This window comes from Mesoplodon densirostris, chromosome 2 (assembly GCF_025265405.1).
Source record: "Mesoplodon densirostris isolate mMesDen1 chromosome 2, mMesDen1 primary haplotype, whole genome shotgun sequence".
Classification (NCBI taxonomy): Eukaryota; Metazoa; Chordata; class Mammalia; order Artiodactyla; family Ziphiidae; genus Mesoplodon; species Mesoplodon densirostris.
In genome coordinates, this window is record NC_082662.1 from 9,850,623 (window position 1) to 9,877,999 (window position 27,377).

Consider the following 27,377-nt stretch of genomic DNA (forward strand, 5'->3'; position numbering starts at 1 on the left):
AAGGGTGCAGCGTTATCCATATAGGATAATCTCAGCTCTAAAAACGTAGTAAGTTGGTGGACGTCACCAGGCTACATAGAACAGGGCTTGTCTTGGATGGGATCATAGGTCTGCTCCTTTGTGCTTGTCTATATGGGAAAAATGTCTCTGAAAGACAAGTTCCATCATTTATGACCTTCGAAAAAGAGGACAGAATAAAAGCTTTCCCACAGATCGTTTCCAAAACAGGCCAGTTTTCACACAAGTAACTCAGCACAGCCGGTCCAACCCTGGCTTGCTCCCCAGGTCCCTGGCATTGCCTCTTCACGGCTCCCATCCACTGTGAGGTGACTATCGGCATGTCCCTCCCCACTGCTGAGCGAATGCATGAGGGAGCTCACTGGGGCTCCAGAGTTCTCAGCTTACACTCACTCATTACGCACTGTACTTGGCCCTGTGTGCGTTGTCTCACCGTCTCACATCTACATACTGTCTCCTGGAGGGCAGGAACTAAATCTCACCCATCCTGGGTTCACTGTGACCCTACCTAGTGCCCAGCACAGACTGTTTTTCTCTGTTTTAAATGCCAAGGCTGAGCTTCCCTGGCGGCGCAGTGGTTGAGAGTCCGCCTGCCGATGCAGGGGACACGGGTTCGTGCCCCGGTCCAGGAAGATCCCACATGCCGCGGAGCGGCTGGGCCCGTGAGCCATGGCCGCTGAGCCTGCGCGTCCGGAGCCTGTGCTCCGCAACGGGAGAGGCCCCAGTACCGCAAAAATAAATAAATAAAATAAAATAAATGCCAAGGCTACTTGTGGACTCTTATTCATCCTGCAAAACCCTGCTTGAATGGCCCCGCAATTCTGGAGCTTCCCTGGCTCCTCCTTCCATCATCCCTACAACAATAACAACACCACTATATACTGGCTAACATTTATTGAACACTTTACATCCAAGCGGTTTCTCCTTTCATACTCACAACCCCACCAGTAGGTATGATTTCTCTCTCCATTCCACAGGTGAGGTGCAGACAGATGAAATGACTTGCCCAAGGTTACACCACTTATAAGCAGCGGCATAGTGGGACTCATAACCCATGTTCCTGAATGCCAACACTAACCCTTGTTTGTTCCGGCACTAGTGCACAGATGTGAGTGTGCTAGGCCTATCTGTAAACAAGCTCCTCCACAAGCTCGGGAGGTCCTCCAGGGAGTCCGTCATCTCCTAACCTCAGCATCCAGCACAGGCCAGGTACAGAGTAAAAGCCAACGAGCATTGTCTCATGGCACTGGCCCCAGGGGGCCTCGAGAAAAATCTGCTGATCAAAGAACAGTGAGTGCCTCTCCTCCACCCGGCCTTGCCTTCCTCACCCAGAGGGGCTCACACAAATGCTTGGCCTTGGCGTTCATTGCTGGAGTTCAGCTGTGGCGCATGGTCCCACCAGGGACATGAGCTGGGTGGCCTCCGGGTGGGTCCCAGGAGGAGCATCTGTTTATAATTGGCAGCCCCGGAAAGATCTAAGTCCCTGGGCAGGTCTTTGGCAGGCATGTCCCATGGGCTCCATGTTTTGGAGCGGAGTGGTGTTCAGCTGGCTTCTCAGAAGGAAGGAAAATACCCACCAGACCCCAAAGCACGGCAGGGTGGGGAGGGGCGGGAGAGTCACAATTTGGAGGGCACATAGCTCTCCACGCCCAGCACCTCCAGCAGGAGGGTGTGAATAAAAACCTATCCTGTGGCCAGATGAGAACAAGCAAACAGCAAAACTGAGCGTGTGATACACAGCAGGTCACCAGCAAGGAGGGGCTGAGTGGACACGCCTGTGGGTGGGCAGCATATTTGAAACACTGATATACACACTCTCAGTAGGTCTGCCTATAGGATAAGTTACATTTTGAGCTTTCTCCTCTTTCACATCCCTGTCCATTTCCAAAAAGAGACCTCTCTCTCTCTTGAATAGAGGAGCCTAGAACATGGGCTCCGGAGCCAGATAGCCTCGGTTCAGTTCTCTGATCTACCAGTTACACAAACTTGGAAAACTCACGTAACCTCTCTATAAATTAAGGTTATGAAGCATCCACTTGGAAGGGTGGTTGGGAGGATGAGGAAAGGACATGACAAATGCTAGCTATTATTTTTATTATTACTACTACTTCTACTATTATTAACCCAGGAACAGAAATAGATTGCCCCTTGCTCACAGAAGATCCCGCCATCCTCCACAAAACTGGAGTCACGGGGGTGATGGATGCCTGGAAGACCCCAGCTGGGGCTTCTTTGCCTCACCTGTGGACACAGCCTTGATCAGGGTTGAACCCCAGAATCTTATTCCCATCCTTCCACCAGATTTAGAGGACCCTCCTTTGTTCACACCCCCAACCCAGAAAGGAGGAGACCAGCGTCAAAAGCGTCCAGCTGCAAAGCAGGCTGCGGGTCACCCATTAGGAGGATTTCTTAGGAGGGGAGGTTTTCACGCTGAGCTCTGGGGACCCTGTGGGGGCTCTAGTGAGGAGCTTCAGGGGCTGCCGAGGGGTGGGGGGCTTGGTAGACAGGGTCCCAAGCCGGCTCTCCATCCTCCATCATCCAGAGCAGTGGCACTTTCATTGGGCTTCTATAGTAGTCATTTCTACAAAGATTCTGCTGCTAAAAAAAAAAAAAAGAATAAAGTTTGAATGCTAACACTCTTGATCACAGCCCTTTGCTCTTTAGGACGGAAGTTTTTTTTTTTTCCTAGCAATGAACCCGGGTTGGATGCCTCTAGCTCTCACCCATTGGGAGTGCTGGCCTATCACTCCCACATCCCCAACAAGCCATCAGCCTTCCTTCTTCCAAAAGGCAACTGATGACAGAGATCGGGTACCGTCTCCAGCTGTCTCCTTCCTGGACTTCCTTTCTGCCTTTCCTCCTGGGAGCTCTGTTTCCAGACCCCTGTCTGCACCCTGCCCTTTGAGCAGCCTCAGGTTCATTACCTGTGTCCCACTGTTGAGCCGTGACCTCCGCAGGTCACCACGGGGCCTCTCTCTTAGGGACGCAGGCCGGAGCCAGCCTTCCTCTCCGGCTCCTGCACTGCTGAGCTCCCTGAGTGGCAGGCAGGGCCTCCCACGGAGCCGTGTGGTCAGATTGCACAGGCTCATCCCCTGCCCGGGCCTGCAGAGAATGTTCTGGCTACTGCTGACTCAGCTGTTGGAGAGGATTGTTTTGAAGCTCCTCAAATTAGATTGCCCAGCGGTGTCCTCTTCCCACAAGTCGCTGACCACAGCCTGGGGCCGGCAGAGACTTCCTCCCGGCTGCCGTCCAGCCTGCAACCGGTCCCTCGGGAGGCACAGGGATGACTACGAGCGCTCGCTACCTGCCTGCACTGAGCTCAACCCCTGCTGCGGTCTCTCACCTCGTCCTCTGGCAGCTCTAGGAGGGGGATTTTGTACCCATTTCATACTCGAGAAAACCGAGGCACAGGGGGCTATTCGATAGACCCAAAGTTACTCAGCTGGTAGGTGGCAGAGCTGGAACTCCAACCTGTGTGGTCTGATGCCCCATCCTGTGCCCTCCGCCTCTGTCCTTCACCTGCAGGAGCAAAGGGACCCTGTAAAAGGATGGATCCATTCACTGCACGGGTGTCCCACACGCCATGGGATGAGGACTGGACAGCAAGGCGTCCACATCCTGGGGAAAGAAGGAAAGACGACACCCTGTCCTGGTACAGTGCCTGGTCTTGCTGACCGAGTATTTGCTGATGGGTGACAGTGATGATCCTCGCCCCACTGCAAGGGTACTGGTGGCCTTTAGAGCACAGGTTGGCATGGTGCCCAGGGCTGGTGGCTGGGCGTATGCCAGGAGCATCCTTGGTTCCGTCACCTCCTCCACTGCTACCACTCTGGGCCCAGCCCCCATCATCCCTCACCTGGACCACAGCCATGGCCCAAAGTGGTCTCCCAGCTTTGACCTTTGCCCCAGTGCCCCCGCCCCTGCCTCGGTCTATTCTCAACCAAGTAGCCAGAGAGATCCTTCTAGAACGTAAGTCAGACCTTGTCACTCTGCTTACAACTCCCAGTGGCTCCCATCTCACCCAGAGTGAAATTTACAGTGTTTACTATGACCACAAGCCTGTCCTGCTCCGACGTGCTCCCGTCTCCCTGCCCTCAGCTCTTCCCTTCCCGGGGCTGACTGGTCTCCACCACATCGGTCTCCTTGCTCGCATAATCACCCAGCCGACATCTACCTCAGGGCCTTCCCGCCAGCTGTTCTGTGTCCTCTGCCCAAGTGGCCCTCTCCCCACACCCTCTCTTCTTACAGGTTCTGCTCAGATGTCTCTTTACCTGAGAGGACTTCGTGTAAAGTCCTCTTGACCCCCGCAGATATTCGCTCCCCAATACTATCCCTGCTTTTTAAAAATAATTTTTTATTGGGCTTCCCGGGTGGCGCAGTGGTTGAGAGTCCGCCTGCCGATGCAGGGGGACACGGGTTCATGCCCCGGTCCGGGAAGATCCCACATGCCGCGGAGCGGCTGGGCCCGCGAGCCATGGCCGCTGAGTCTGCGCATCCGGAGCCTGTGCTCCGCAACGGGAGAGGCCACAGCAGTGAGAGGCCCGTGTAACGCAAAAAAAACCCCACAAAAAACAAAGACTGTTAATAAAAAAATTTTTTTTTTTTTTTTTTTTTGCGGTACGCGGGCCTCTCACTGTTGTGGCCTCTCCCCTTGCGGAGCACAGGCTCCGGACGCGCAGACTCAGCAGCCATGGCTCGCGGGCCCAGCCGCTCCGCGGCATGTGGGATCTTCCCGGACCGGGGCATGAACCCGTGTCCCCCTGCATCGGCAGGCGGACTCTCAACCACTGCGCCACCCGGGAAGCCCAGTAGTCTTTGTTTTTTAGAGCAGTTTTAAATTACAGCAATTGTGAGCAGAAGGTACAGAGAGTTTCCACTGAACTCCTGCCGCTGCCACGTGCACAGCCTCCCCACTATCAACATCCCTCTCCAGAATGGTACATGTGTTACAGTTGATGAACCTACACTGACACATCATTATCACCCAAAGTCCATAGTTTACATCAGGGTTCACTTTTGCTGTTGTACCTTCTATGGGTTTTGGCAAATGTATAATGACATGTATCCACCACTGTAGTATCGGAGAGAGTAGTTTCACTGCCCTAAAGATCCTCTAGGATTTCCCTCCTTTCCTCCGGCCCCTGGCAACCACTGATCTTTTTACTGTTTCCATAGTTTGGCCTTTTCCAGAATGGCATATAGTTGGAATCATCCAGGATGTAGCCTTTTCAGACTGGCTTCTTTCACTTAGTAATATGCATTTAAGATTCTTCCGTGTCTATTCACGGCTTGATGGTTCATTTCTTTTCAGTGCTGAATAATATCCCATTGTCTGCATGTTCCACAGTTTATTTATCCATTCCCCTACTGAAGGACTTTTTGGTTGCAAGTTTCGACGATTAGGAATAAAGCTGCTATAAACATCCGTGTGCACGTCCCTGCTTTTTTAACTTCCCAGATCTCTTCTTTTTCAGTCGCTGAGACACGTCTCCCTCCGTGATGAACGCCTCATGTCCCCGAGGACAGAGGGCAACCCCCTCAAAACCTAATACCACTACCTGCCAAGAGCTACAGCTCAGAAACCCAGTGTGACAACTCATCTAAGTCCCATCTCATCCTTGAGTGTGATTCTTGGGAACATTTCTGGTTCTAATACTGCTGGAAAAACCCTCCAAGGAAACCGTTTCGAAGGCTGACGCTATGGGAAAGCAGAACAACTTCTCACTTCCAGCCAGAAACTCAAGGGCTGTGCCTCTCCCTGTCTGTCCTCAGACCACCCTTGGCAAAACACAGGGGTGGGGAAATTCGAGCCAGAGTCACTTGCTGAAGCCCCATGACCATTGCCCCAGTTCCCTGCTCTTGACCTTCTGATGGAGAACTCCAGGTGACCTTGAGGTGGGGGTACCGAGGAGGGGAGAGGAGAGGCAGCATTTGCAGACCACTCTCCAGCCTGGTGCAGGCCTTCAGTATTACCATCCTGAGAAATGGGACCATAAGTCCAGTGCTCAGACAGGCTGAGTAACCCGATCAGGCTGTACAGCCAGAAGTTTCAAAGCAACACTTGAACCCGGACTCCAAAGCTAAGCTCTCTCACTACTCCCTGTCCTGCCTCATTCACTCATTTGTTCACTCACTCACTCACTCACTCAAGGAGCATTTATTGGGTGGTGACTGGATTGTCAGACACTGTTGGAGGCCCCGGGATACAACAGGAAATAAATTCATCCCACTCTCCTGGAGTTTGCTTTCATGTGTGTACCGGGAAGATGGGGGCCAACGGACAATAAACGATTGACCATATAATATATAAAGGTGGCCAAAAGTGCATGGGAGGAACAGGAAGCTTTGTAGGGAGGCTGGATAGAGTGATTGTGTGGTGGAAGTGATATTTAGATGGGGATGGGGGACAGGGAAAGCCTCTCTGATTTGCGTAGAGACTTAAGGGAAGTGAAGGAGGAAGCCATGCAGACATCTGGGGAAGGAGCATTCCAGGCAGAGGGAACAGCCAGTGCAAAGGCCCGGGGGTAGGAATGAGTTTGGTGTGTTCAGGGGACAGCAAGGAGGCCAAGTGGAAGAGCTGAGTAGGAGACGTGAGGTTAGGGGCTGTAGCCATGGCGGGGTGGGCTTTGAATTCTATCCCCAGTGAGGTGGAAGTCCTTTGGAGGGTTGTGAACAGAGGAAGGACAGCTCTCCTTGGATTCTGGAACGAGTCCTGATCGCAGCACTGGGGGTTTGGAATGGGGGCGGGAACCAGGGAGGTGGATGAGGGCCCTTGAGGAGCTGCTGCTGCACCCACAGGTGACGGATGTGATAGGTGGAGGTGAATGGGGCTGGGGCACTTGGGGGGAGGTGATGGAGGAAGATGGATTCAGAGAAAGAAGGGTGCCAAGAGGGCCCTAAAGGGTTTGGCCTGAGAAAATGGAAGAACAGGGTTGCCATAACTGAGGCCCTGAGCCTCCCTCTCCTGGGAAGGCGGCCTTTGGCAAGTTCCAGGTATGGAGGAAGAGAAAGATCCTGACTTAGATTCCCCAGGTCCCTTCAGCTTCCAGAACACTCAGCCTAAGCGGAGGGAGGGGCGGGGCGGTGAGGGAGGAAGGAGTTCCAGGTGGAGGGTGCCCGGATGCGGGCCAAGCAGGCCAGCTACCCACCTAGCGTGCCCGGGTAAACACACCAGTTGCCAGTAACAAAGTGGCCGGCCATCGCAGCCCGCTCCATGCAGGGAGGGGGGTCCCCGCTCACATGATGGGGTGAGGGGGTGGCAGGAGTCGTCACCGGGGGAAACCTCAACGGATCTGGCAGGAGGCTCCAGGAAGTCCTTCTGAAAATGGGCCCAGGGACGGGCGGGCGGCGGGTGGAGTCCTGCGGTGGTCCCGCGAGGGGCTGGGGTGGGACTGGGCTGGAGTCCCGTGTGGGGATTGGGCCGGGTTCCCATTGGGCGGACGGGAAAGGGGTGGGGGAGGTAGATGGGGAGGGTGTGGGCGGGGCTGTGGCTGGAGGTGCCGGGATGAGCAGGGGCTTCACAGGTGGGGTCTCGGGAGAGTGAGGAGGGGCGTCGTGTTGGGGATGGGCCGGGGATGAAGAAGGGGAAGGGGCAGCGGGGAGGAGAGTGGGGCTGGGGGCGGGGTGAGGATGGGGAGGCCGCAGGGGCGGCGGGCGGGGACCAGGTTGGGGTCGGGCGTCGGGGGGGGGGGGTGGAGGGGGGAAAGGGTCCCCTCCCTCTGCGGGGACCGCCCGCGCTTCCTCCCTCCGGCCGAGCGGTAAACAAACGCCGTGATGTCACCCGCGCCGCTGACCTGCGGCTGAACCCGGAGCTGTAAATGAGATGCAAGGTGCCAGCAGCCTCCAGGCCGCGCGGCCTGAGAGCCACACACGCTCCTCCGCGCCGGCCCGAGGTTACCCCAGCTGCACACACGGACAGGATGCTGCAAACGCCACCAGACATTGCAACACGCAGCCAGTCTGCTGGCCGCAGCGTGAACCTTCCCGCCGCCGCCTCCGCCGCCCCCCGGGCAGGCACCGGCCCAGCTGGAGCGCGGCCTCCCTCCTCCGGAGCATCCCTGGAGCCTGGCAGCTTCCACTCATCCGGGGTCAGCCTCTCCACTAGGCACCCCATCCCCTGCCTCCCCAAGGGGCCCCCAAACCCGAGAGTTGGGCCTCTGGGGTCAGCTTTGGGCTTTCTGCCCAACAGACTGGGGAAGTGCCTGCTTTTGCACTCGGCTTTCTGGGAAACTCATTCCTCTTCAGCGAAGCCAGGGGCGCTGGAGGCCCTTTTTCCAGGTGGAAGTGGATGCCAAAGTGTCCCGGTGGCTGCCCACCAGCCACTCCCCCACTCCACAGGGCAGGGGGCTACTCTTTCTTCCAGAGAGCTCCCAGAGCGGCCCTGGACTGCCTACCCTTGGCAGCCCCAGGCTCTGAACTGCCCTTGGGAATGGAAATCCGCCTGACTGGGGCCAGGCCGACCAGCACTCTGCTCTGGAGTTGATTTGCTGTGTGACTTTTGGATGAGTCACTTAGCATCTCTGGGCTTCACCATCTCTCACCGGGGAAGTGGGGAAGTTTGAAACTGGCTTCCCTCTGCTGGTGTGGGGAAGGTCAAAAGTACAAGAAACCCTCACCAGGCTGCCAGGGCTGGTTAGAAGCCTCAGGTGTAGGGGCCTGGCCTGTGAGAACTTGGAAGCGCTCAGAGAAATCGGGGCCAGCCCTCTCCTTCCCCGCCCAGCCCCGCCAAACTCAGCCTTCTGTGTTTACTCTGAGAAGCTGGGGCTATGGGAACATATGGGTAAATAGTCTCCGGGGACCCAGGAGCCCCTACACTGGCTCCCCTACTTGGACCCCACTAACTCGTCCTTTTAGGAGTTGGGGAACCTAGAATGACCCCAGATCTTTAAAAAGCACCCCAAGAACCCAGCTTATAACACCAGAGCCCATTCCAGCTTCTCTTTCACTGAAGTTAATACTTAAGTCCCTCTCCCTCACATCACCCTGTTTTATTGTCTTCCCAACATTGTGTCACTATCTGAAATTTTAAGTTATTTGTTTGCTTGTTTATTGTCTGTCCCATTCCCCCAATGCACACACACTCTAGAATGTAGGCTCACCATGTGTTCCCAGCACTTGGCTTGGTCATCAGGTGCCTAGGGAATATGTGAGTGAATGAATGAAATCATTTTGCCTCCCCTGTGAAACGGATGATAACACCCCTGGAGAGGATTTTGGGAGGGAGAAAGCTGACAACCCAGGCAGGATGGCTGCCACGAGGACCAGCCACGTCACTCGCTGGGCCCATGACAAAGGAAAATGTGTGGCCACTAGTTGAAAACGTATTGAGAATTTCACATGCAGGGCATTGACACATACAGGGCGCTTCTGAGCGAGGCGTTGTGTGTGACGGCTTGGGTCGCACACCCAGGAAGCTGGGCAGGGCGATCATACACAGTGCTTAGTAGCAGTACCCAGGGTGGGGGACAAAATGTGGGCTCTCGGGCCTCCCACGCCTTCCCTGGGCTGCAGGAAACTCGCTCCAACCAAGTCACTCCCTGCTGTAGAATGGACAACACATCCCAAACAGACAGCTGACAACAGCTAGCTAGTTAAGGGCTGTCTGTGCACCAGTGGACACATGCAAAAAGCAAAAGCAGGCAATACGGAGGCATATTAGATTTCAGGGCAACAGTAGCCATGTAACGGTCATTGCCACGGTCAGCATTTATTCAGGGGCTTCTCAAAGGTGCTACAGTGAGGCCCACAACCCCTTAGCCTCACTTCCAAAATCCAGAAAGCTCTGAAGTCCTTTCCCCCCCCTTAATTCGACCTATACATTTAGGCAAGTCCTCAAGGGGCTGTGGACCTGAGCTATGGCCCACTTCAGAGATGAGGCACTGAGGTCCTGGAAATGTCAAGGGCACAGCCAGGGAGCGGCTGAGCTGGGACCCTGGCACCACTTCTGGGGCTGCTGGCGAAGATGAGAATATAGCTGTTGTTTTGGGTAAAGAAAGACAGCTTTTCTTATGGGGGTAACTCTTTCAGCATCTCCTTCCCTCCCCAACCTGAAGTTCAGAGGCCCTTGAGCTGGTGTGTCCCAGGGAAACCTTCAGCTAATTAAGCATTATTTATGGACCGGCCTCCTGAAGACAAGCTTTAAATTACTTGCAGGCTGTACCAAGGTAACTGTCTATCCTACAGGCTATTAATTAGGAATCAGTTTAATCTCTGCTGGACGAAGGTCAAACGGTATGGGGTTGACCCTTCCGGCTGGCTGGCGTCGTACTATCAGGCTGGGGATCTGGGCCTAGAGGGCTGGGGGATTCAGGGGAAGTGACAGGACATTGCAACGGGAAATGACCTGGTCAGCACATCCTGCAAAGGCCAGGATGCTGAGAGCAAAGCCACATGGGCCTCGGCCCAGGAAGCCAGGCGAGGCGGGGTTTCCCTTTAGCACCAGCCCTGCAGAATAATGGATTTCAGCGGTCCTCAGAGAGTGCCCCAGCCCTCCAACATGAGAGAATTCTGCTGGAAATTCAGGCTTCCCTCAACTGCCGTTACCCCAGTCTGGTCATGCACCCTGTAGAAACCCTTCTGTGGCTCCCTAGCGCTCTTCTATCTTTTTTTTTGCGGTACACGGGCCTCTCACTGTCGCGGCCTCTCCCGTTGCGGAGCACAGGCTCCGGACGCGCAGGCTCAGCGGCCATGGCTCACGGGCCCAGCCGCTCCGCGGCATGTGGGATCTTCCTGGACCGGGGCACGAACCCACGTCCCCTGCATCGGCAGGCGGACTCCCAACCACTGCGCCACCAGGGAAGCCTCTCCCTAGCGCTCTTCTAATCAAGTCCCAATTCTACCCGACGGCCACCAAGCTCTATGAGCTCTGCCCTGCCCATCTCCCACCATTCTCCACTCACACTTCTGTTCTGGCCAGGCTAGGATCTCTCATCTCCCATTTTCCAGATGTGCTCTTCCCCTCTGCCTGGAATGTTCTCCTTCCATGGCCTCCACCTCACTGTTGATGCCTCACCTTAGCCCCTGGTCCTAGCCATTGCCAGCCTTCCTTCCGCAGAAGCCGGACTGCCCGGATTCAGATCCCACAACTGTGTGTGCTGTTAGGCAAGTATTTAACCTCTGTGAGCCTTAGTTTTCTCATTTTTAAAATGGGGACAGTCATAGTTCCTCCCTCACTGGTTTGCTCCAAGGAGCACATCAGATTGTCCCTGTAAATCACTTAGTGTATAGGAAGAGCTTTATTAACAATGGCACAGACTGGTTGGAAACCCTGCCCTGTGCTCAGAACTGCATCCCGCTCCATTAGAGTACCCACCACACTGTGGTGTCACTGAGAGCCATGGGTCCTTTTTCCCAGCTAGACCGAAGATGGGACCCGGAACGCTGTGTGTTTTTCTCCTGCAATGCCCACCTTGGCCCTATGACCTAGGAGAGCCCCCTGTACACCTTTCTGTACTGTCAAATCTACCCCCATAAGAAGCCTTCCGGGATGACCCAGAGTTTTCTTTTCTGTGGAGCAGCTACCAACCCAGTGTGGGGTTAAGTCAAGTCCCCTGTTCTGTTTTGCTCTCCAAGGACAAACCCTACAGAAGACACTTTACTGCCCTAGCCACAATGCCAGCCGCTCTGTGGCAGGGACTGTGACGTCTTCCATGCCTGGTGACTCTGGGTGGCACCTGGAACACAGTTTTGCATTCAGCAGGTGTTCAGGGCAGATACAACCAGCATTTTCTGAGCCCCTGGCTGGAATGTTCGACAGTCTTCTGGAATCCTCCCAATGGCCTTGGAAGGTTGGGACTGGCATTGTCACATTATAGATGAGAAAACTGAGGCTGACAGTGTGGCTAGCAGAATAATGGCCTCCCCTGGGACACCCATGTCCTAATCCCCAGAACCTGTGACCATGTTAACTTACATGGGAAAGGGCATTTAAGGTTGCAGATGGAATTAAATTTGCTCATCAACTGACTTTAAAATAGAAAGACTGTACTGGATTATCTAGGTGAGCCCAGTATAATAACAAGGGGCCTGAGAAATGGCAGAAGGAGACAGAAGAGAGAGGGAGATGTGACCGTGGAAGCCAGGTCAGGGTGATGCGATGCTCCTGGCTTTGAGGATGGAGGAAGGGGCCACAAGCCAAGGAATGTAGGCACCTCTAGAAGCTGGGAAGGGCAAGGAGATGGATTCTCCCATAGAGCCTCCAGAGGGAACATAACCCTGACACCTTGATTTTAGCCCAGTGAGACCGTGTTGGACATCTGACCTCCAGAACTGTGAGAGAATAAACGTGTGCTGTTTTAAGCCACTGAGTGTGTGGTGTGTATTAAGGTGGCCACGGGAAGCTTGGGCAGAGAGGTGGAGGGCTGGGACCGAAACCTGAGTCTGTCTCTTCAAAGTCTGTGGGCTCTCAGTGGCACAGCGCCCCTCCCCACACTAACCTATCAGCATCACTTAAAACAAGCTCTCTGTCATAAAGATATGACCCAGAGGCTTTTGCAGAGAGTGCACGAGAGGGGTTGCAGTGGACCGTCAAACACGATCCATAGCCTCACCGGCATGGCCAGGACTTTCCATACAGTATCTCATTGAGATCTCATTTTACAGATGAGGAATCTGAGGCTCAGAGAGGTCTAGTTACTTGCCTAGGGCCACTCAGCAAGTGAGTGGAAGAGCCAGCATATGAATTTTGGTTTGTTGACTCCTGAGCTCAAAATCTGAATCACAATTGTATACTGGCTCCTCAAGAAAGAAATAAAACTAAACATGGGTGCACACACACACACACGCACACATACATACACACACAAACGCACACACACCTGCCAACATGAAGGCTCAAGAGGTGGCCCCCAAACCAGGACAACTGGTCAGCCAGCCAAGGAGGCGTGAGCCCTGAGGGCACACAGTGTTCCCAGCCCACACTTCCCCATGCTCCTGGTGGGCCTGGAGGGCCCCCACCACTTCTGCTGCAGGTTCACAGGGAAGTGGCCTGGAGAGGTGAGGCGAGACTGCCCCCTTTGCCATGTGAGACATGAGGACATGGCATGTGGGAGCCAAGGGTGGCCTGAGTGCATGTGGGTGTGTCTGGCAGGACTGCCTGCCTGCAGGAAGGTCACACTACCCTTTGTGGTCACGCTGGTCCCAGCTCCCCATGATGACCTGCTACAGGGCCTGTGAGAGGTCAGAGCATGCTGGGCTGGCCAGCTGGGCTTGACTGTGTCCCCCAGGCCCTGGGAGCTCTAGAGGCACCCAGAGACTCTTCCTCCCACACCTTGGAAGGACCCTGCATCAGAGAGCTGGCTTCTCACACCCAGGGAAGCATCAGTATTAACAGTGACCTAGCAGAGGGGCTTCCTTTACTCTCCTATCCAGTGGCCTTAAATCTTCTGGAAAAAGTTACAAAGAAAGTCTGTTGACAACCTGCTGGACCACCTTAAGTGGCTGCTCAAGTTGCCTCTTTGAAATACAGACTCCCTAAGGGCAAACAGCTTTCAGCTCAAGCCGGAAAAGTCTATTCTGTCTTTTTAGTTGGTGTCAGTAAATGACCTGATAAGGTCTGCAGGACTAGACCTGGGAGGACCGGCTAAGAGAGGCCTGGAGCTCCTGGAAGTTTGTGCCTGAGATGACAAACTGGATTGGTCCCTCTACAAGAAGGAGTACTATACGTCTGCTCCTGACCCCCTTGCTCCTTGGTAATAGCAGCCCAATTTCCCCCACAGAAGCCCACCTTGCCATGTTCACGCACTGTGGCTTGGCTGGAGCCGGTACACTCCTGGCTCAGAGTCAGGCCTGAGACCCACAGCCAGCCAGCCAGTGACTGCACCACCGCCAGTGATTGCTTCGGCCCAACCCAGTCACAGCCAGGGAGACTCAATTCCTGGAGCCTCCGGAAATGCTGGGGGGAGGACACGGGTCCACCCGCCCCCCACTTGACGGGGAGCTTGGGGTTTAAGGCAGCATGGGGCAGATGTGAGCAGCCCCACCTCAGGGAGTGCCTGCCTAAGAGGACACTGAGTCCTGACAACACCGGGAGCCAGGCCTGGAGTTAGACCTACCCAGGGACCTTCTGGTCCCCCGAGTCAATAAACCAAGCTGAAGGACACCTCCAGACTCACCCCTGGGAGTGAGTGCTGTGCTTAATGTTGGTTGACCCATTTAGACTGCCGGCAGCTAAAAGCAGGCGCTGCGCTGATGCTGCTCGGGGCTGTCAACATGATCTATTCTGTCCTGTAGAATGATTAACTGAGAGGCAACGAAACTCACTCGTTCAAGAGCAGTCACCCTGGGTTCAAATCCCACTTGGTCATTCACAAGCTGTGTGATCTTGTTATTGACCCTCAGAATCTTGACCAGTAAAAAGAGGATGATAATAGTACTCACACTGGAGCTCACTGTGGGAAATAAATGACTTTATTACATGTCAAGTGCTGGCACATAGTATCAATAGGTGCTCAGCAGGCACGGGCTCTAACTAGCGATGATGGATCAGTCATGCCTTCACTCAGGCAACAAACATTTATTAAGCACCTACTGTGTGCCAGCTACTGTGCCAGGTGCCTAGGACACTTGGTGAGTGAGAGGACACGCCCCTGCCTCCCAAGGATCTCACACTCTTCTGGAGAGGACGCATGGCAACAAGCAGCCACAAGCATGGGGAGTTGCCATGGTAACCCATGACTCTGGCCTCACCACAGCCCAACCCTGACCAACTGAGCTACTTGGACACAGAGATGAAAATGACTAATGGGGAAGCTGGGTGGTTGTCTGGGGAGTGGGCAGCCGGGACCACAGCAGAGGCCCTGGTCTTGACCAGCCTCCGTGCCTGGGCTGGAGAAAGGCCTGCATTGGACCAGCCCCTGTCCATGAGGAAAGGGGCCATCGGCCTCCAGTGGGAGGGAAGATGCCAGGCTCTGAGCCCTCCCTGTGCGGCGAGTGATTCCTTCTTACTGATATCTAGAAAGGGTCAAGAGCTAAAGTTCCCAAGGACTTCTGTGGCGGGGCAGAATCCTCCTTTTCCTGCAGAATCCCAGAACCAGGGTGACTCTGGCCAGCGGGTTCTTTGCCTTTTGCCCCTGTGCCCAGCAGAGCACCTGGCCCAAGAGCAAAAGGTGCGGAGCCAGGGCCGGAGGGTGTCCGCTATACTCCCCACCCCGACCCTGACCGGAAGGAGCCATCATTTCTTGCAGATGCTCTGGTGCTGAACTAAGAGGTTTACAGAAGTTATTCCACTGAATCCTCATACTTCTCATTTTTCAGACGGGGGAAGCCCAGAGAGATGGTTATTTGTCCAAGGTCACACAGCAGCTTGCTGGGAGGCCTCTTAGGATTTAAGGGATTAGGAACTGGCTCCCAGCAGCCCTGGCTGGCATTATGAATTGCAAGAGCGCTCTAGCCAGTGGGCTGGTCTCTACTACTTGAAAGACCTCAGCGGCTGTGACACTGCCCACGGGCCAGCCCTGGCTTTGGGGCTGGGATGGCCAAGTCACCTTCTCCCAGGACTGGGAGCTGAATTTGGGCCGGGTGCCCTTTGGGAGGCTGTCTCAGTCCTGCTTGAGTAATTAGGGCTTCTAGCTCAGGGGTTGCCCAGTGGTGGCGGAGGGGGCCTGGCTGAGGGCTGAGCAGCGCCTGGGGTTCCACGAGCCTGGGGTAGAAGTGGGGAACCCTCTCCTGAGGGGCGAAGGCACAGGCTAGGAGGAGGACACTTCTGTTCATGAGCTTCTTCACCTTGGAGTAGAGAGCCAAAAGTTGAGGACCCAACGAGTCCAGTGAGGAGAGCTGAGGAGAGGAGTGTGTCCTAAGTAATTTCCTAGAACATTTTACTTTCAAGCCTTATTTTTTTTCTTCTCTTTGAAGTAATGTCATTCTTTCAAAATGCACACAAAAATCTTACACAGAATTCTAAGCTACAAGACCTAAGTGAAGCTGATCTAGTTAAATGGAGGTGAGGGCCCCTCGGAACCTATCGGCTCCACCTCGTATGGGGTCCCACCTTCTTGGAACCCCTTGGGTGCTCTGGAACCCAGTCTGAATACTTGGCCGTAGAACCTCAGCTGGTGTTGGGGTCTGCCTTGGGGCTGCTGGGGCTCAGACGGGCCAGAGGTCTGTAGAAGAATGACATGCAGACAGGAGACAGTTATCTGTAAACACTTTCTAGGAGTATGCTTCGGTGTGGACAAAATAATCCTATGGTTCATTGCTCAAAATGCTTTTCTAGCCACTTCCCTGAAAGGCTACTGAAAAGGGAATTCAAGATCGAATTCCCCAAAGCAGGGTGCGGCCAACAGAATCAGGAAGGCTTGGGCCCAGTGTCCTTTGCCAGGCTGACGCTCATTGGCCACAAATCTGTACTGTCCACTCTGGCTTGACCCTGGCTTTGGGTCGCAGGACCCCAGAGTCTCCTGCCTCTTACATAAGCTCCAGTCCTGGGCCCTGAATCTGAGCCTAAAGGAGTTGGATGGGTTTTGGTTGGATCTAGTCCAAAGCTTCTTAACCTGATGTCTGGGATTGGCATCGGGGGGCGGGGGGGGGGGGTGTCCAAGGACCCCTTAAAAGTATAAAAATCTGCCTCTTTGTGCATTCTTCTTGAGACATCCTCAAATGGCTCCACAACCAGAAAAAGACGAAGACTTACTGCAAACCCTTCAGTTGCCTCCTCCTTCAAGAAGTCTTCTAAGATTTCCTTAATTTACAGTGATCTCTCCCTTCTCTGAATTATCAAAGCTGTCGGTCACTTGGGAGGATCCAGCTTGGTGACCTCAGGTTTAGCTGGAAGGAGTGGGAACCCACTCACTCCTCAAAGCTGGCTTCCAGCTAGAGGTGCCACCCTGGTTGTAAATGAATGAAATACAACTGTTCTGTTTTCCTGCTTATCAGTTAGTTGTTCAAAGCAAACCCTGATAACCAATGACTACCTTAATCCTTTGGCAAGTATCCCACTCATTGTATGCAAATACTGCTGTTCAGTGCTTAAAAAAATGTTTTGGTGAAGGCAAACTTAACTACATCCTGTTGACTCTTGGACTGCTCACCAATCCCCTTTCCAGAACTCTCTGTGTATGAGGTAAGTTTCCATTATTAAACAGCTTGTCTCTTGACCTCTCCATAACCCTGAGTGGGGTAGGCCAGGCCAGGCTGATATTATTTGACCCAGGGGAAAAGGGCCTAGTTTTGAAGCTAAAATTCTTGGTTCAGAATCTGCCTTAGGCCAAGCATCCTTGGTGACTCACTTCACTTGCATCTTAGAAATGGGCTGCCGATCACCATTGTGGAAAACAGGACGGAAGTTTCTCAAAAAACTAAAAATAGAACTACCGTGTCACTCAGCAATTCCACTCCTGGGTATATATCGGAAAAAAACCACAAGCACTAATTTGAAAAGGTACACGCACCCCAATGATCATAGCAGCATTATTTACAATTGCCAAGATATGGAAGCAACCTAAGTGTCCATCAACAGATGAATGGATAAAGAAGATGTAGTATATATACAGTGGAATACTACTCAGCCATAAAAAAGAATGAAATTTTGCCATGTGCAGCAACGTGGATGGACTTGGAGGGCATTATGCTAAGTGAAATAAGTCGGAGAAAGACAAATACTGTATGATATCACTTATGTGTGGAATCTAAAAAAATACAACAAACTAGTGAATATAACAAAAAAGAAGCAGATCCACAGATATAGAGAACAAACTAGTGGTTACCAGTGGGGAGGGAGGGGCAATATAGGGGTAGGGAATATGGGAGGTACAAGCCAGTGGGCAGAAGATAGGCTCAAGGATGTACTGTACAACATGGGGAAGGCAGCCAACATTTTGTAATAACTGCAAATGGAAAGTAACCTATAAAAATTGTATACAAATTAAAAAAAATTTTTTTAATTGGAAAAAAAGGAAAAAAAAAAAAAAAAGCAACGGGCTGCTGATCACATCTGCCTCTGGGCCTGGGAGAGACAATGAATGTGAAAAAGTACTGTGCAGTCCTGTAGGCTACCACAGTCATGTAAGGTATGGACCAATGTCACATGTTGTATGAGGAGCCCAAGGACACTGTCAGCATCCAGTTCGGGTCTAAGTTATGAGTGATGGTCCAAATGAAGGATGTGAACATGGGCCTGGCCTGCACCCTCCCTCCTCCTCCTCTTCCTCGTCTCCTCTCTCCAGCACCCTGAAAAACCCGGACAAAGGAATGACCCAGTCACTGAAGGACCCCGGTGAGGTCAGGCTGAGCGGAGTTGTCTTCTTTTAATTTTTAAGCATTGGTTGATTGATGCTGGTGGCCTCTCTTCCTCCCAGCCCCTGACTCTGTCCGGGTAACTGTCCTCACTGCTATCACGTTGGTAACGATGATTCACAAAATCTAAGGGGTGGAAGGGACCCGGGTGGTCGTCCAGAACCCAATCTCTTCTGAGGTAAGAATCCACAGCCCCCTCACTGCAGCCTGCTGACTGCAGAAAAGCTCCAGAGAGTGGGAAGGTGCTCCTGGTGCAGGGCCCCAGCCTCATGTGGCCCTCCATCTACCTGGAAGGTGGCCAATACCATCTCCAGCACCTGAAGCGGTCAAGCAAACGCGCATGGATTTGCCGTCCCACATAAGTTGTGGCGTCTTGTCCTTGTCATCCGGAGCCTGCTCCCTGGGCGCCCTCCAGTTGCTCAAGGACCCTCTCAAAATGTTGACCAACACTGACCACAATGCACTCAAGCTCCTTCGACAAAGTGGAACCAAAAAGCGTCTCCTTTGCTCTGGGCACCAATACAGTTGCTTTTGTTTGCTTTTTAGAGGAAGTTCATCTTTGTTACCACTAAAGTCATCTTGCTGGAGCTCACTCCTCTTTCCAAAGTGTCAGGGGCTTTATCTGGAGATGATCATCGCACCAGGACGTAAGTGCCACCAGAGAGAACCTTGTTTATGTGGTTCCCCGCGGCAGCTTCAAGCCTAGCTGGCTGAATCGATGAATGAATCTGACATGGTCACAATTCCCCCAGAGCCATGTCACCCTCAAGTTGGTCGACATTTTTCACCCAGGGGCCAGATCACAACATCACAACTGTCAGCAAGAACAGATGGCAATGTGCTGAGCGTGGGTCTCCCCAGCAGACTCCGAGGCCTGGGTCCTGGATGCCTTGCACCCACCCCTCTAGGGGTGCACCAGCCTACCCAGACCCCCCTTCAGCCCACACACTTCCATTTGAATCAAGATGTCAGAGGAGACGGGCAGTGTCTTCTAAAATCCAAGTGCAGGGGAATTCCCTGGTGGTCCAGTGGTTAGGATTGTGCTTCCATTGCAGGGGGCACGGGTTCGATCCCTGGTCGGGGATCAAAGATCCCATATGCCACGCCACGGCCAAAAGAAACCCAAAAAACAAAAATCCAAGTGCAAAGCTGAGGGCAGGCCCCGAGCTTTGGAACGCTCTCAGAAGGATGCCCAGCAAGTCTGGTGCCATGGTCTTAGGGGAGCCGTGCAAGTGCCCCTAATCCCTCTCCTGCCTCTGGCCTGACCCCCCTGCGTTCCTCCCCACCCCCACCAGGGTGATCTTGCCAAGACTTAGGTTAGATCATGTCACTTCCCTTCTCAGAACCTTCCAACAGCTCCCAGCTTCACTTGGAGCCAAAGCCACAGCCGGTTCTAGAGATTGCTGGGCCCCATCTGCCCTGCCCTGCTCCCCACATTGCCGCCCTCTTCCTCTCGCCCCCTCTGCTTCAGCCACATTGGCCTCCTTGAAGTTCCCCAGGGACATGCTCCCCTCTGAGACCCTCACTCTTCTCTCTGCCTGGAACACTGCTCCCTCCATTCCTGCCAGGTCTTCTTTTGTCTACTTTTTTTTTTTTTTGCGGTACACGGGCCTCTCACTGCCGTGGCCTCTCCCGTTGCGGAGCACAGGCTCCGGACGTGCAGGCTCAGCGGCCATGGCTCACGGGCCCAGCCGCTCCGCGGCATGTGGGATCTTCCCGGACTGGGGCACGAACCCATGTCCTCTGCATCGGCAGGCGGACTCTCAACCACTGCGCCACCAGGGAAGCCCCTTTTGTCTACTTTGCCTCATTTGTTTTCTGCTTAGCACTTAGATCCTTACTGCGATCTAACGGGCTTAGATCCTTACTGTACCCTGTTTATTATCTGTCTCCCTCACCAAACTGTCAGGCTCTTTGTGGGTGCGGACTGTTGTCTGCTTTGCCCGCTGCTGCATCTCTGTGCCAAGAATACAGAGGGTGCGCCATAGATTTGTTGTATAAATGAGTGAGTTCCCACCAACCACTCATTTGCTAAACTGTTCTGATATTTGGCGCTCTCTTTATGAGAATCCAGAACTCTTAAGACGGCACTCATTTTAAGGGACCTCACTCACCCCACAGCAGACGAGCGTGCATTTGGGGATGCTAGCATCTAAACAGATTTGCCTGTCTCTTTTTCATTTGGCTTCAACTCTTTCCTGACCTTCGTGGTTCATACGAATAATACGTTTCAAACGTTTCCCTTTCAGATATCTTATATACTTGGTGTATCTTTTAAAGTGTGTCTTCCGAAGGCAGCTGGGAGAAAGTCTTACAACATTCTAGGTGTGGTCGTGTGTCTGCCCCAGGATACAGAACAGCAGGTTGGATCTGGAATTCTTCCTGCGCTCGCACCCAGAACTAAGTGGGATTTTGAGGGGGGCAGGTTGGGATAAGGCCTCCAGGGAGAAGTTGTAATGACTGCAACAACTAGAGCTCTTTCCTGGGTTGTGGGGGGGCGGGGAGGATGGCAAACGGCTCCCTTCTCAATACGGCAGAGGTCATTTTCTGAAAGTGATGAGAATCATTTTCTCAACAAATCACCAGATGGAGATGGGACAGAGAAAGTAACTATCTTGACCAAGAAATCGGAAGGGCTCTGTGCAGGGATAAACCCATGGCCCAGGCTCTGAAAAGCAGAAAGTTCAGAAGAGCTTGGGAGTCTGCACAAGAATGAACAGATGGGCAGGTGGACGGACAATGGACTTCCTGACTCAGGGTCAGTATTTCTAGATCTGGGGAGCATTCTCTGATTTTAGGATAAACACTGGAAGTTCCGCTTGACATACGAATTGGGAAACTTGGGCCCTTTGTTCCCTTGAAAGCTACAAGTTGAAAACACTAACATCTTCTGCAGGAGTTGAAATAAATCAGGCAGCCGGCTACCTGGTGGCTGTTAAGGGAGTTTAGTAAGGGGTGTGGGGCCTCCTATAGACTGAGGACATATTTTCCAACTCTGAGTTGCTTCTTTTTCATTCAGTGGGATCTGATGTGTAGCAAGAAAGGCTGAGATCTGCAGTGATGAGGACAAATATCTTTTGCAGAGACCTTGGCACTCGGTTGCTTTCCTGGGATGGCTGAGCCATAACATGAGAATTTTAGAGCATGCCAGGGTCTTAGGGGTCATTGCATCCCCTCTCATTTTATGGGTGTGCTTCTTAGCTGCAGCCTAGAGAAGGGAGCCACTTTTCCAGGGTTTTAGCAAAGTCAGGTCTAGAACCCAGGTGAACCAGGCCACAGGGGGCATGGCCCAAGATGTGGGCACCTTTGTTCCCCAGGGGAAGTAGGTGGGGCAGTAAAAAGGGAGGTGTTTGTCTATTCAGGTGACATTCCAAATTGTAAAGCCCATTATTTGAAACCCAAGGACCATATGCTGCAAGCTGAAAGAATTTTCCTAGATGCCTCGGGTAAAACAGGTAGCCTACTTTCCTGCTCCCAGGCTGCATCAAATGAGAACCTGGGGCTTCCCTGGTGGCGCAGTGGTTAAGAATCCGCCTGCCAATGCAGGGGACATGGGTTTGAGCCCTGGACCGGGAAGATCCCACATGCCGTGGAGCAACTAAGTCCGTGCACCACAGCTACTGAGCCTGCACTCTACAGCCCGCGAGCCACAACTACTGAGCCTGCGCGCCTAGAGCCCATGCTCCGCAACAGAGAAGCCACCTCAAAGAGAAGTCCGCGCACCGCGACGAAGAGTAGCCCCCGCTCACCGCAACTAGAGAAAGCCCGCACACAGCAATAAAGAACCAAAGTAGCCAAAAATAAATAAATAAAATAATTAAAAAAAAAAAAAAGAGAGAGAACCTGGTACTTTTCCTAAACGGTCCCAGCAAAGGCTGCATTCAGGGTGAGGATGGGGGAGGTGAGCCACTGCTGACTCCCATGTCATCCCGGCTTTGTGACTTTCATGTCACATCAATTGTTTAATGCAGCTATTTTGGTCTGATGACTCTGGGGCCCAAGACTACCTGTCTGGACCCTTCTCCCTTCTTTCTCCTTTTTCCTATTCTCATCAATATTGGCCTAACTCAGAGTCTGAGATACAAACTGCTAACTTCTCCTGATACCTAATCGGCTCTACATCCTTTCCTTTCATTGCCTTCTACCTCCCTTCCCCAGGTTCAGCCAGGTACACAGTCTTTGATCGGTGGTTTCTTGAACCTGGGTTACCCTTCCCCCATCCCTTCTGGTTGAAACTCTTGACCTTCTTTAAGCCTCACTCAAATGCCACCTCCTTCAGGAAGCCTTCCATGCACGCTTGTTATAGATTAATAGCTCTGAGCTTCTTCTGCTTAGCATCCCCCGCCACCCCACATTCATGTCTACCTGGGACCTCAGAATGTGACCTTATTTGGAAATAGGATCTTTGGAGATGTAATTAGTTAAGGATCTCAAGATGAGGTCATACTGGATTTAGCGTGGGCTCTAAATCCAATGACTGGTGTCCTTATGAGAAGACGAGAGGACGCACAGACACACAGAGAGACAGAGAAGACAGCCACGTGAAGGGGGAGGCAGAGATGGGAGTGACACTGCCACAAGCCAAGGGACGCCAGCCAGGAGCCACCAGGAGTTGGAAGGGGCAAGCAAGCATTCTCCCATAGAGTCTTCAGAGGGAGTGGGGCCCTGCCAGCACCTTGATTTCAGATTTCTGGCCTCCAGAGCTGTGAGAGGATACATTTCTATTGCTGCAAGCCACCAAGTTAGTGGTCCTTTGTTATGGCGGCCACAGGAAACTAATACACACTATAATTTGTGCCTTGACTGTAAGCACCTGGCCATGTCTCTGCCCCTCTCCAGGCCCAGAGCTGCATCGAACACCTGATAGGCATCTCAGGTAGGTTTGCTGGACTAGGTCTCTCAGAGATGGTTGTCAAGGGACAGTTGGGCCTCAGCCTGCCCCAGTGCCAGGGTGGGAAGGATATGGGATTTGCTGAATGGATGTGATGGAGAATAGGATTCACAAATCTATGTGAAGGGCTAATTCCTGGCGAGCTGCTTTAGGAACAGGGCTACAGACCCATGGACTGTAAATTCAATAATAGCAAAGCAGGTGCAACTCAGAGCCAGTTCTTATACTGGTTCCCTGAAATGGGTCCCTGAGTCCCGGCTCTACCCCTGTCCATGGAGGGACTGGGCCCTGGTGTGTTGCCCCTGCCTCTATGGTCCTACAGTCGTGGCCCAGGGCTCTAATCCAGCCACTTGCCTCCTACTGGACTAGAGGCTGGAACAGCCCCTGCAAATCCTTCCAAACAAACAGTTCACTCTCTCCTCCAGGGGACTCCTGCTAAAACCACGTCAAGGTCAAAGACTGGAGGCTGGGCCTGCCACTAGCCTGCCAGAAGCCTTGTTGGGGAAGGGGTGAGCCCAAGCTCTATGAATGCTTTTGTGGAAGAAAATCCAGGAGGACATAGAAAATCTAAAAGGATTGTAGTGGGCAATGAGCAGCAAGAGTCTTTGCCTTATAGACCCGGACCATGACTGGCCCTACCTGGGTTAACCTTGCACATGGTGGCTAAGCAGAGTTATCTCCAGGTGAGGAACTTTCCAACTCCTGGCGCCTTTGTGTTCCTTTAAGAAAAACTCTCATTTGGGTCACCTTTGCAGCCTAAGGTGCACTACTGCTCACAAATATTGCCAAATCCTGTTTGACTCAAGGTCGTTATGGGAAACTGGGTTGTCACTCCCCCCAAGAATAAACGGACCTTGCTTGGACTTGCCAGCTATTTGCAGAGACTCTGGTTCTCCTCCCTTCTTTCTCTTTAGGGGGCCTTTCCCCTCAGGTCCAGCCTTCACTTCCACCAAGGGGAGGGGAGTCATCCCCGTCCACCAAGGTCACCTGTCTAACATTGCTGCAGGCTGCAGCTGGTGCCACGCTCCCCAGCTCTCTCCAGCTGCTCCAGGACCACCCTGGGCCCACCATCCACACAACTGTCTCAGCCATCTCCTCCAAAGTCCCCACTCCACAACACTCGGCCGGCCCTTTGTCCCCAAGCCCACCAGCCCCCAAACGCTCCCAGCTCTGGGAGTTGTCCCAAGGTCCTCTCACTGGGCCCCAGATGGACTCAGGCAAGAAACCTTGATTTCAAATTCCCCACTGTGACAGCAAGCGGAAAGCTCATTAAAAAGTAGCCCCAGTAATTGGTCAGATGATTATGAGTTATAGATAGGGCTCTTGGTCATCCTGACTGGTCCGAGGACTGATCCTAGGGTGAATGGCACTGGAAGTTCCATAGGCCCCATGGATCCTGTTTCTGGTGACCAGATACCAATTTAAGACATATTTCTCATTGGCCCTGGATTTATTCTTTGGAAGAAGATATCTATTCCTAGTTAGGTGGGGCATGGTTCCCAGTGAAGGGACTTACAGGGTGCCGCTCTATCCCCTCCACCCCCCAATGCCACATACTTCTTTCAATTTAGGCTTGTTTATAGTCAGTCAAGTTTTTCCAGATTGACTGAAAGAGTTCTTCATATGCCTACTGCAGCCAGTTACAAGAGCAGTGAAAGAGACCCAGGACTTGGGCCAGCTGGAAGAGTCAGAAGAAAGTTTCTGTGGGATGCAGACAGCTAAGGAATGACAATCACATGCGATTGTCCCAAACCCTACATCCTTCTGCAAGGGCACCCTCATCTGCCACGCCTCCACAAAGGGGGCATCACCTCAAGGAAACGAAACTGCTGAGAAGAACTTTTGCTTCTCCTTTTTCCGTGTGTCCAAGGGTTAAAAACTCTTCCAAACTCCCCTTCCAACTGCAAGGTCAAGCAGCTGTCCAAACCACCCAAGGAGAAGCTGGAGCCCAGGACAGCCGACCCCAGCTAGCTCAGCCTTGATAGCCGCCAACCTACAGCTGCTTCCCCACCACCACCCCTAGCCACCGCCTGGGGAAGGAAGAGTTAATCGGCAATCGGCTTTGGCTGATGGTTCACGCTCCAAAGTTCAGTCCCAGTCAGAGCCACCCCGGAGGAATTGTAAATCTCAGGGCAGTATTTAACAAAACAAAAGCAACCTGGAATTACATGCAGGTTTGGTTTTCTACAGTACATATTTACTTAATCCCCTAGGTATGTGGCTCCATGTCAGATCAGCTGGCTTTGCTGGCCCTTTCACCCCCTCGCTCACAACAGTTTAAATTTCAATCGAATTCCCTGTTTTTGCTCTTCCTCTTCACAGGGCTGGCTGGAGACAGCCAGCCTCAAATCTCTCTCTCTATTGCTCTAGTCACTGGGTGAGTCAGCCTGGCTTGGGTCGGAGCTGGGTGACAGCTGGCTCACCCTCCACACTCTTGGGCACCAGGTCTGGGATAAGTGAGGGGAGAGGTGCTGGGACTACCAAAAAGTTCAAGGCAGAGCTTGGGTGCTGGGGAGGTGGGGTTGCACCACAGTGCCACCTCGCCCCTTAGTGGGGAGGGATCCCCTCTGGGGCTGTATTTGGGGGTGGGGGTCGGGCGGAGGCAGCATTGAGGTGAGAACGAGGGCTCTTGATCAGCTGCTGGTTACCCTTGTCCCCTGTTTCCAGATTTCCAAACACCTGGGCCTCCGAGCGCCTATCAGGCTAGGCTAGACATCCACCACCGTTTCTTCCTTTTCAAACCCAAACCAAGTATCCCCTCTTTTCTTGCCTCCAGAGCTGCAGCCGCCCAGGTTGGGGCTGGGAAGCGGGTTGCCAAGGAAAATATGAAGCGCCAGCTAACAGGCGGCTCCCAGCTCTACCCAGGAGCGCACACACCCTTCACTCACCAGGGTGGCGGCAAAAGAGGGAAAACACGACACCTTCCTCTGGGAGGGAGGAATGTCGGAAAGGGGGGGTCTGCTAAGTTTCGAGCTGGGGGTGAACAGCCAGCCACAGATCCCAGAGGAGCGGGTCAGCTCCGGACCTGCCAAAAAAGACAGTCGGGTGCCCGGGAAATGTACAAGGTGAAACTGACTAGCTCAGCACTCACGGGTGGCGCAGAGAAGTAGGGTGGCCGGCGACTTTCAGACCCTGGGCGCCGGTTCCGGCAGCGGCAGCAGGTGGGCGCACCCCCTGTCCCCGCGGTCTCCCTAGCCTTTGGCCCCCATCCCCTGGAGTCGCGGTGTCCCGGTACCTTTCTGGCGCCGCGTTCCGCGAACTCGCGAGCGAGCTGGCGCCCGATGCCTCTCCCGCCGCCGGTGATAAGGACGTTCTCCCGAGACAGGTCCCGCAGCTTGGCGGGCAGCACCAGTCCGACGGCAGCCTTCACCACCAGATAGATCATCTGCAGAGGGAACACCACCAGCGCGCCCAGCCATTTCCACACCATCCTCCGCGCCGCGGAGCCGGGCAGGGGTGGGGGGGCGAAACTCCCCGGACCGCACAAAACAGGACTTAAAAAAGAAAACACCCCCAAACAATAACAAATACACCGAATAAGGGGCAGAGAGGCGTCCCACCTGGCCACTCTTGAAATCACCTCTTCCCAAATGCAAAGCAAGCACCGGGTGAGAAAAAGGGCGGGGGGGAGGTGTGGGTGGGTGGGTGGGTGAGATAAATCCTCGGGAGGAGAAAAAGCGTCTCAGAAGGTTGGGACAGTAAGAGGGGTGGAGGGGAAGCCGGAGGTGGAAAGTTCTAACAAGAACTTTCGTGCCCCAGCAGCCGTTTCGGCTGGGGAATTCTCAGGTAATGTTTACAGGCTGACAGAGGAGTTTAGGCAGGGGAAGAAAAAAAAAAAAAAGGCACCAACCACACGCGCGCACCCTGCTACAGTCCCGCGGTTTCAAAGTGCAAGATTTAAAAAAAAAAAAAAAACAACTGTTTCCAAATTGGAGCGCCTCCCCCCTTCTCCAGGAAAAAAAAAAAAAAAAAAGTAGGGGGGAAAAGTGCTTGGAGCTCCCAATTTCAGCCCGCGAAAGTCTCCCGACTCATTGCTATTCTTGGGCTCAGGAAATTGCTTAAACGCGATCTGATTGCCAGCAACGTGCAGGAGAAGTGGGGGGTCCGGGTGTCAGTTTCTTTACGTGCATGGCTCGCCCTCGCGCGCGCCCGCTCTCTTCGGCTCCCTCCCTCCCTCTCTCTTCCAGCAGAGGCTGGGAGTTGCCGCTCGATCCGGCTCCCTCTCTCTCCCTTGTTAGCA

General features: G+C 53.3%; 1 protein-coding gene across 1 annotated transcript in view; it reads right to left on the bottom strand.

Annotated features, from left to right (window-relative positions):
• Positions 1 to 26,567, bottom strand: part of DHRS3 (dehydrogenase/reductase 3) — a 40,209-nt gene extending 13,642 nt beyond the window's left edge. Inside the window, exon 1 of the mRNA XM_060079872.1 lies at positions 26,373 to 26,567. Within this exon, the coding sequence (XP_059935855.1) occupies positions 26,373 to 26,567 (195 nt within the window). The remainder of the gene's footprint in view (positions 1 to 26,372) is intronic.
• Positions 26,568 to 27,377: the final 810 nt, after the last annotated feature.